At 46.1% G+C, this 10,535-nt stretch overlaps 1 protein-coding gene across 1 annotated transcript in view; it reads left to right on the forward strand.

Annotated features, from left to right (window-relative positions):
• ubqln4 (ubiquilin 4) overlaps positions 1 to 4,114 on the forward strand; it is a 28,353-nt gene extending 24,239 nt beyond the window's left edge. The window contains exon 11 of the mRNA XM_006641772.3: positions 2,156 to 4,114. Coding sequence (XP_006641835.2) covers positions 2,156 to 2,308 — 153 coding nt within the window. The 3' untranslated portion in view covers positions 2,309 to 4,114. The remainder of the gene's footprint in view (positions 1 to 2,155) is intronic.
• Positions 4,115 to 10,535: the final 6,421 nt, after the last annotated feature.

Below are 10,535 nucleotides of genomic sequence, written 5' to 3' on the forward strand. Positions count from 1 at the left end.
TTGACCCCACAGTGTGACAGCGGGTGTTTGACCCCCACAGTGTGACAGCGGGTGTTTGACCCCCACAGTGTGACAGCGGGTGTTTGACCCCCACAGTGTGACAGCGGGTGTTTGACCCCACAGTGTGACAGCGGGTGTTTGACCCCACAGTGTGACAGCGGGTGTTTGCCCCCCACAGCGTGACAGCGGGTGTTTGAGCCTCACAGCGTGACAGCGGGTGTTTGAGCCCCACAGCGTGACAGCGGGTGTTTGCCCCCACAGCGTGACAGCGGGTGTTTGACCCCCACAGTGTGACAGCGGGTGTTTGACCCCACAGTGTGACAGCGGGTGTTTGAGCCTCACAGTGTGACAGCGGGTGTTTGACCCCACAGTGTGACAGCGGGTGTTTGACCCCCACAGTGTGACAGCGGGTGTTTGAGCCCCACAGTGTGACAGCGGGTGTTTGAGCCCCACAGTGTGACAGCGGGTGTTTGAGCCCCACAGTGTGACAGCGGGTGTTTGAGCCCCACAGTGTGACAGCGGGTGTTTGACCCCACAGTGTGACAGCGGGTGTTTGACCCCCACAGTGTGACATGCTCTTAAACAGTGGGTGTTTGCCGTGCTGTGTGCAGTCATTGTGCAAGCTCTTGGAGTCCCGGTCATGGCTCTTGCTGTTGAAAGCCCTTCTGGCACGTTTGAGGGAAAAGTGCAGGACAAGCGACGTTCTCGACCGCCAGTAAAACCCCTCGTGACTTGAAATTTCTACAGCGACCTCCTCATTCTAACATCGGCGCGGTCCTGCTCCCAAGCCTGTCTTCGCCCTCCTCCCCCTGGCCCTGCACCAGCGAGTTCAGCTAAGCGAAATTGCACCTGGACGTGACGGGACAGCACGGGCCTTTAAGCCTGACAGACTTCCAAACAAGTGAAGAGGCTTCTTCGCTCCGTGAGGCCTCTCAGAGCAGCCTGGCCTAGCCTGTCAGCACCGAAAAGGAGAAGGATTAAAGATAATATAATAATAAACTTTATTTTATATAGCGCCTTTAAAGGTGGCTTCTCAAAGCGCTTTACAGGATGACAATAACAATAAATAAGACTACAACAATAAATAAGAAGATTTCACAAGATAGGACACAATTATAATTACAACAATACAACAATAACAATAGAGGAGACCGTGGAAGGTGGTACTAAGAAGAGCAGAGGGGTGAAGAGTGGAACCAGTTCAGTAAAGGCTTTTGTGAAGAAGAAGGGTTTGAGTCTGGATTTGTAGGAGTTTAGAGAAGGTGACTCTCTGATATCCTTGGGCAAAGAGTTCCAGAGCTTGGGGGCATAACAGGAGAAGGCCCCGTCACCCATACAATGTAGACGGGCTTGGGGGACAGTAAGGAGGGCAGAATTTGAAGAGCGGAGGTTGCGAGGTGGGGAGTAGGGTGATAAAAGATCTTTTTTTCACCAGGGTCAATTAATCCAGAAGGTGGCTTTCGCAACATGAACTGTTCTGTTCTTGAAATTGTTTTGTTTTGTTAATCTTACGTTACACAAAGTTAACTGGTTGAAATCAAATACTGGCAAGCTGTCTTGGTAACGTTAGGATTTGCGGGATGCCTGATACAGTTTTACAGGGAATAATAACTTTTGCTGCATCTCGCCAAATAGAGAAAAAAAAATCTGTGGAAACGTGGCCAATGAGAACTAAAATCTCATGTAAAACGTACCACATTTTCTTAACTGAGAATTTATGGTACATGAATTTCTGTCCTCGCTCACACAATTAGCTTGAGTCAGAATACAGTTGACGAAACTGGTGAGCTCTGATGGGCTGGCTGGCCTGGTCTCGGTTTGATGAGTCTTTAGTTGGTTTGCCACCCTGTTATTATGTTCTTGTGAATCCTTTCGGAATGCAGAAGGAGTTTTTCCAGACGGGAAACAGCCCTATTTAAATTTGATGTCAGTGCCAGTTCATTTTACGGTGCTGATATCAAGAGTGGATGCCCTCCCCCCCTCCACAATCACACGCACATCAGAATGAGAAAGCGGGGGAAGATATTCTACCACTGCTTCCACTCTCCCACCTTCGTGTGTGCGTGTTCTTGAGTGCTCAGCTTCATGACCTTTGACCTCTCCTTGAAAGCAATGTGCCCACCCTCTCCGTCTCCTTTTCTCGCTCCCTCTCCAGAGCCAGACCCCGGAGGTGCGGTTTCAGCAGCAGCTGGAGCAGCTCAGCGCCATGGGCTTCATCAACCGGGAGGCCAACCTGCAGGCCCTGATCGCCACCGGGGGAGACATCAACGCCGCCATCGAGAGACTGCTGGGCTCCCAGCCCTCCTAAACGCAGGATCCTGCGCTCGAGGGAGGAGGGGAGGGGAGGGGTGGAGAGAGGGGAACCTCTAGGAACACAACACATTTAACACAACTCAACACGGCACGCCTGTGCCCATCTGCATTCAGGGGGTTGGGGGAGGGGAGAGATGTTTCCACTTGCACTCCTGTTGTTTCTCGCAACGTTGAACGGAGGTCTTTCTGCTGGGGAGACACATGATCCAGCTAGCCTGCCTACGAGACTAATTCCACTTTCTCACTGGGTTTGACTGGGGGGTGGGGGATGGGGGTGGGTAATGTGTGTGTGTGTGTGCGCCCCCCTCACACGGATGCATACTGTGGCTGTGGTGGGGGTGGGGGGTGTCTGTACATCATTAGACCCATCCCGTGTTCTCCACTCAATACAGAGGGGCATCCTGGGAGGAAAGAAATAACAGTCCCATACGTTCAGGTTTATCGCCGGTTGACCCCCTGAGATCATGAACGGTTCTTCCTCATCTGGAAAACCCAAGTCCGGGCAGCAGTGGCAGGAGGACAAAGCTCTTGCGATTGTCAGTTTCTTAAACGCTTTCCGGAATATATGGTGTTGGATCATCAAAATGAATCGGGGGGGTTTCGGGGGTTCTTCTGAAAGCTGGAAGAGTTTTAAGGTTTTCCATTGATTATTTCATGCCTGCTTCATGTGACTATTTATTGTAATTTGCTATAGAATTTCCCTCAGCCTCCTCTTCCTAGCACTTTATTACTAATCGGTTAGAATCTGCAAACGTCCCGCCGCATTCCAGTCTAGAGTTCAGGATCACTGAGGGTGTTCCACTTTCCTCTGGTTATATTTGCATTTTACGATTTGTAGAGCCTGTGTACGTGGCTGTAACATGCAGATTTTCGGTTTCTCTTTGAACCCTCCCCTGCTTTACTGGTGGAAATCTGGTAGAAGCTTGGCTCAGCATTTTCTTTTTCACATCAGTGCTCCAGTACATCTGTCCCGTGGACACGCAGAACTTTAATTTTTAATATACTAAAATAAAAGAGACTGGTCGCTACGCTCTCAATCTGATAGTGTTCAAGTTCTTACTCGAAAAGGTCTCCCGACTTTTGGACATTTTCTGTTTTAACATTAGCGTTTGCTGAATCTTTTCTCTTCCTTCACAGTTCCACTTTCAAGTCTCGAGCCCCACTTGTGTGCCGGATGGTTGGAAAGACTTTGACTATAATGTTTTTCCTTCATCAGAGGGAACCAGGTGTAGATTACAGTGGCTGATTAACCAGCACCTAGAAGGCAGAGAGCCTTTTACAGCTGATGAAGATGAAGTGCTTGGTCAGGCTGAATTCTTGACTTGGTGCTGACCGTGTCCAGTGTTGACTTACGAGAGGTCATCTAATTCCTGGCCATCACATTTCCCTTTTGCCTTGTGGTCTCTGCTATAGCTGAGTTCCCATCTGGTGCACAGACACATGATTGAACTGGGCAGCTTGTTTAATGAAATGTTTAGAAAATTTCAGGTCATTTACAGTACATGAAAAGGATGAGTAGAGAATTTGAAACCCGGCTTCTTCAGGAGTTGGGAAGCAATCTGAAAGATGTAACTAATAATGATAAAGTGAAAACCAGCAGACGTTGATCAGTGGAAGACATTCTTTAATGTTTTCTCATCTGATGCGTCCAGGTCTTTCCATGTGTACATCCTGTAAGATGAAGCCAACGTAATTATTCCTTAGGGTTAGTACTCTTTCATGGATTAATCAGTAACACTGTCCTTTTTCCTGCTGCATGGATCGGTTATATAAGATTTAATTAAAAATCGCACCAAAATCACGTTTTTCAGCTGAATAGTAACTTGGTTTTTCATGCTTCTTCAGAGAGACTCTTTAAATTAAGTGCATTAACCGTAATTTTCTTTCAAATCTGACTTTCTGGAAGTTTTTGGTTGTGAATTCATCCACATCCATCTTAGCTGGCACATTAGATTTAAAGATGGACCTGGGGGGAGGGCGGGGGGACAGGGGAGTGACTCGAGGTCAAAGATGGGTGGCAGGTTCTATCTCAACCTCAGAAATCCTTCTGGCAAAATGATTTTTCAAGCGATGGAGGCTTCTGTTTTCAGATGTGTGCAGTTTGAAAGAAATTAAAGGGGCCACTGTGTACCTCAGTCAGGAAAGGTTGCCCACTCTGAGCCCAGTTTGTGCTGTGTGGACTGGGTCATGTTACTAGCTGACTGTGACTGGGATTCCCACACTGGTGGTGTGCAGTTGGCTGAGTTCCTCTGGCCCAGGGCGCTCAGTGAAGCTATTCCTGAGGTTTCCTGGGCACCAGGCCTGACGCCACTTCTGCACAGGACGTGCCTCTCCTCCGCTCACTGCTGACCCTCCTGTAAGGATACGAGGGGGTGGGTGGGCGGGTCAGAGGAGCACGTCTGCACAGCCTCATTATCCCTAGGCAGCAGACAAGTCGGTAAAACAAACTGTCCTTTCCAAACTTGTTGGGTACAGGAATGAAACAGAAAGTGTCAAACAAAGAAACGTAGAACATCTCAATTGAAATAAGGGGGCATTTGCTTTTCTTGGTAGGCCAATGTGAAGGTTTTGCCCAATGATTTAGTTTTGTGCAGAGCTAGTTTCCCCACAGGGAAAGTTGTGGCAGTCATATTCCAGATTGTTTTTGGCTTGATTTGCAGAATGCTTTGAAATGGCCCCCTCCCCCTTCCCCCATGGGATACTTTTGGAAAAAACGTTACTAGCTGACTAGTCCTGAAGGTCCTGGGGGGATAATTAATCGACAGTGAAGGGACAGATCATTGGCCAGAAAAGGCTGGGTTTGGACTTCAGATCCTGTAACATGGAAGTTGGACGAATTAAGTTTGGATTCAACACTGTGCAGTTTACATAGGAGAAACTGGAAACGTCTTACGTTTGTACAACTGGATTAAGTAAATTCACTGGATAAGGTGAATAGTAAATTTAGCCTAGATTGTTTTTAATTCATTGCGATCCAGATAAAAGGCTCTGTAGCTCTTTCTCTGTTATAGGACCCTGCAGGTCAAAACTCTTCTCATGTCACCTTTGTGTGAAGTTGCTTAAAGCTTGATCATTTGTGCATCAGATGCAAAGCAATAATACTGTTTTGGAGTTAAATAAGGCATTGTCAATATTCTTCCTCAGTTTTGCGTTTGACTATGAATCTTGACTGAATCCCAGAGAAAGATGGTCTCAGATATACAGTAATTTAATGGTGGTCTCTGACTAAATGGGTGAATAACTATGTACAATTTGATAGCTGTCCTGCTGTGACAGAAAGTAAGGTTTCTAAGGCACACTAGGAAATGAAGGGGAATGTGGGAGATGGAACCAGGCTAAATCATATTGATGAAACAAGATTCAGGTTCCAAATGCACAATCCGTATATTTGATTTGAATTTTGTCAAAAGCACACAAATCCATTTACCATGATGAATGTGAAGGAGTAGATTTGGCAGATGAGTCCAGACGATTCCCCGAGTCTTTTAAAAACAGATAGCTGATCAGATCTGGTTCAGCGATTTGTGATGGAAAACTGCTGTGTCTTTGGAGGCTGATCTGGAAAACTCCCAAATTTCTGTTTTAATTCTTGGGACTGAATAAAAAAAGTCTTAAGAACGCAAACTGTAGCCAGTGTTGGTTCTTTTCACCAGAGCAGCAGCCGCCTTTTTTAAGAACTGTACCGAACAATTCAGACAAAAAGGTCTACTCTTAGTTGACATGTGGAAAGTGGTACGTGTGCGCATGTTTGATGTCTCATGTCTGCCCCGGCTCGATGTTGGAAGACATTCTTTTTTGCCAGAAACTGGAACAGAGTAGTTAGCACACTTCATCAAAGGCCCTTAATATAATTCAGCTTCAAACCCAGTGGTAGAGGCAATTACCAAGTCCTGAATGCCTCTTCCAAACAGAACGGCCAGCATCCTGGTACAGTTTACCTCTGGCTGCTGCACTGAAGTTTTGAAATAGCTGGGGCCTGAATTGTTTGCCATGCTTGGCCGGGATTTTGAAACCCTTCATTCACAGGCAATACCAGTCCCAGGGGAGCACAGTTTCATTCCACCACTGATTGAGATCAGAAGGCAGTCGCCCGCTGGCCAGCATCAGCTGCTCACCTCTAAAGCCCCTGTCAAAGAGTGCAAGTGTCCAGCCCTCACAGACTGGCGTTACACAACAGAGACGGGCAAGTCTTAAAGGAATTGCAGTCGCCTGTTTTGGGGGTAGAGGCTTTCAGAATGGACCCATGACCGAACGGGAAGCAAACGAGAGATGTTGCCGTGGAAGGTGGAGAGAATGCAGAAATTCCATTCCAACAAAATCATTCCAACAGCCAATTTTAAAGGTGTATTTTTGAAAAAAATCATTAAACATTACATGCACAGAGATTTCTGTGCATGTACACAGATTATTTTGTGTTTTGTTTAATTTTTAAGTCTTTTAAACAGCGAGCTGTCTTATCTCACCCAAAGCACTGACCACAAGAACTGTGGTATAAAGAATGCTTACTCAAATTGTATTATTCAACTCTGTGGTTGTTACCTGCCATATTATTACATGCATAAATATTAAACCAATGAATTGTCATAGTAGAGTTAGCACATAACATCCTTTTTTTCAAATTTGGTCAACAGTCATGTTGATCTTGTCATGGCCATTCTCTTACCAATTGCCAATCTCCAGACTATCTGGAGTGCACATAACTGACCACTAGGTGGTAGCCAAAGGCAGTTTTCAGGTTTTCCAATTCTCATTTGGGATGGGGTATAATAATAATAATAATAATAATTGCTTACACTTATATAGTGCTTTTCTGGACACTCCACTCAAAGCGCTTTACAGGTAATGGGGATCCCCTCCACCACCACCAGTGTGCAGCCCCACCTGGATGATGTGACGGCAGCTATAGTGCGGCAGAACGCTCCCCACACACCAGCTCTCAGTGGGGAGGAGAGCAGAGTAATGAAGCCAATTCAGACATGGGGTTATTAGGAGGCCATGATTGGTAAGGGGCAATGGGAAATTTGGCCAAGACGCCGGGGTTACACCCCTACTCTTTTCGAGAAACACCCTGGGATTTTTAATGACCATAGAGAGTCAGGACCTCGGTTTTACGTCTCATCTGAAGGACGACGCCTGTTTACAGTACAGTGTTATATGTTAGTGTACCTTTTATGCCACGAAAGACAATGCACATAACAGTATACGTGTGTTTATGTGTTTTCCTCTGGTCACTTGTGTTCTCAGTTATTTCTATGGTTTTGTGCCCGATCAAATAGAAATATGTTTGGTAGAATAGTCAACTTATGTCAACTTACTTAAAAAGAGTACCAGTAGTGAGAAGCCTCACAGAGCACTTTATTTTAGTAAGAAAATAAGATTTTCTATTGCTTGATTATGAGCTTTATTGTGAGATATTGTGGAGTTACCATGAATGCAGAACTAAAAGAATTAATCCTTCTTAACCCAAAGACGTTGGGTACTGTCCTGTTAATCCGTTTGGACTGCAGCGACAGAAAAGGGAAAATTTCAGCTGTCACTTCTGACGGGTGGAACTACTCCAGGTGTTTGATTTTCTCCAGTCCAGGTCATTCAAGTTTCTGTTGAACTACAGTTTAGCCAAGATCTATCTCTTGGGCGGGTGCCCTGAAATCCCTTGCAATGTGATACTCTTAAAAGCCGATGAAGTCTCTTCCTCATTTAGTGGTAGCATACGTTTAAGGTCACAGACTGCAGGGTACAGTTGTCAAGTATCGAGCTGGTTTTTCCATTATAGAGTTCTGGGGGAGCATATTCCAATAAAAAACAGACGCAAGGCTGGATACCTCCTGGACGAAATGCCGGTCCGTCACAGGGCAGACTAACGCAAGTACAAACTCACACCAGGGCCAGTTTTCCCAGAAGTCAATTAACCCACCAGCATGTCTTTGGCCTGAGGGAGGAAACCCACATGAACATGAGGAGAACATCCGAACTCCACACAGACAGGACCCCAGGGCCCCAGTGCTGTGAGGACATCTACATGCCTGTGTTTCTTGTTGCCAAGACGCATGATTCCTGACTAAAGAAAGTATACGTATTCAACTTGAATAAACTGTTCAAGTTTGATTAATCCTTTGTCTTTTTGTTATGGTGGACAAAAAATGCCAATGACAATGTAAAGAGATTTAAGAGGGCGCTGGGCCTGTATACCCTGTGTGGTCTGTGGAGTAACATCTGCCAGCCTCTGGGATTCTGCAGGAGGGACACGGCACCTTCTTCCAGGAGAAAGGAAGTCAACTCGCTCCTAGTGGACAGAGGTGAAAACCCGTCTCAAGCATTGTCATATTACCAGCAGCCATATCACTCTGCAACTCACAGCTAACAACCCCCTGAATCTCAGCAGGTGTGAGCCTGGTCAGTACCTCGATGGGAGACTCCTGGGAAAAACTAAGGTTGCTGCTGGAAGAGGTGTTAGTGGGGCCAGCAAGGGGTGCTCACCCTGCGGTCAATGTGGGTCCTAATGCCCCAGTATAGTGATGGGGACACTATACTATAAACAGGCGCCGTCCTTAGGATGAGTCGTAAAACTGAGGTCCTGACTCTCTATGGTCATTTAAAATCCTAGGCCACTTCTCGAAAAGAGTAGGGGTGTAACCCTGGTGGCCTGGCCAAATTTCCCATTGGCCCTTACCAATCATGGCCTCCTAATAATCCCCATCTATGAATTGGCTTCATTACTCTGCTCTCCTCCCCACTGATAGCTGATGTGTGGTGAGCGTTCTGGCGCACTATGGCTGCCGTCGCATCATCCAGGTGGGGCTGCACACTGGTGGTGGTGGAGGGGATCCCCATTACCTGTAAAGCGCTTTATTATTATTATTATTATTATTATTATTAAATATGCTGTAAATGCTCGATTGGGTGCAGAACTGGTGACTGAGGTGGCCATAATATATGAATAACATCAGCGTCAGGCTTATCAAGCTACTGGGTGTCCACACTTGCTCTGTCATCCTGGACAGCTCTTCTCCCAGCAGGAAAGACGTGCTTGGAGGGACGATGATCGCTCGGGACCTTGAGGCAGTGATCCGCATTGGTCTTCTAGGTTAACGAGTGTCCTCCCACAACATTAACCCCTAGAACCCGTCTCTGCCCCCTTGATTCTCTGCCCGCCTGTCGATAGGTGGGATGTGCTGAGGTTGGCAGACTTTGTTGAATAACGCAGAAATGACTCTTCGCCTGCCTTTCTTGGGGGTGTGTATGGTAACTGACCCCGATCCCCAACAGACTCTGGAGCTCGGACTGTGCTACTGTGCAGACTAGCGAAGGCCAGGGGCTTCTCCTGAGACACCTAGGCTTCAGACACAGACTGTGACTATTCTAAAAACAGGTGAAACTAATGCAGCTACTCTACACACAAATATGGAGGGAGAGGTATTAGACACATAACAGGTGAACTTTTTTCTATGTTAACGCTCGTCTGTGTATAATGATGATAATGAGAAGTACAGTATTTTAAACATTTCCGAGGCGAGGTTATCTGGAAAACTATACATCACACCGACAGTAATAACATGCCTAGACTTGTTTATCTTATCTTCGAGTACAATAACAACTTGAACAGGTTTTCGTACTACGTATTTCAAGACTTTATCGTAAAACAAAGCTAATTGTAATATCTAAATCATAAGCTTATCTACTTAAAACCTTTAACCACATTACAAGGCTTTTCCTTCTGCTTTTCGCTTCAGACTTTTGTCAATTAAATCTGCGTGTTACTGTCCGTAACGTGAGGGCATTGTAATGTATACTGCTAACCAAGTCCCAGGTGTTTAGTATGATGCAGTATTTTGTGAGTTGTATCAAGGGGAAGGTGATGGGGGTTGATTTTACAAGGGTAAACCCCACTAGAAAAGGCCGTACTCCCAGGCAGAGGAGAAACACAGATACTGTACTTAATTTCGGGTACTGTACTGAGTTAAAGGTACTACAGTTTTTTGTTTGCGCCTCAAACTAAACGGACACGACACAAAAGTAGACGGGGCCACCTGGTATTTATAAGTCCGCTGTACGTGCCTTACGCCGGATAAAATCTGTCCGCGATACAAACTGAACCGCTGTTTAATGGAACTGTTAAAGTTTTGTGAAAACTACAATCGAGACGTGTGCACAGGACGCTACCGCGTCGCAAAAGGAAACTACAATTCCCAGAACCGCAGTGGACTCGAGACGTAAACAGGAAG

This window comes from Lepisosteus oculatus, chromosome 27 (assembly GCF_040954835.1).
Source record: "Lepisosteus oculatus isolate fLepOcu1 chromosome 27, fLepOcu1.hap2, whole genome shotgun sequence".
Lineage (NCBI taxonomy): Eukaryota > Metazoa > Chordata > Actinopteri > Semionotiformes > Lepisosteidae > Lepisosteus > Lepisosteus oculatus.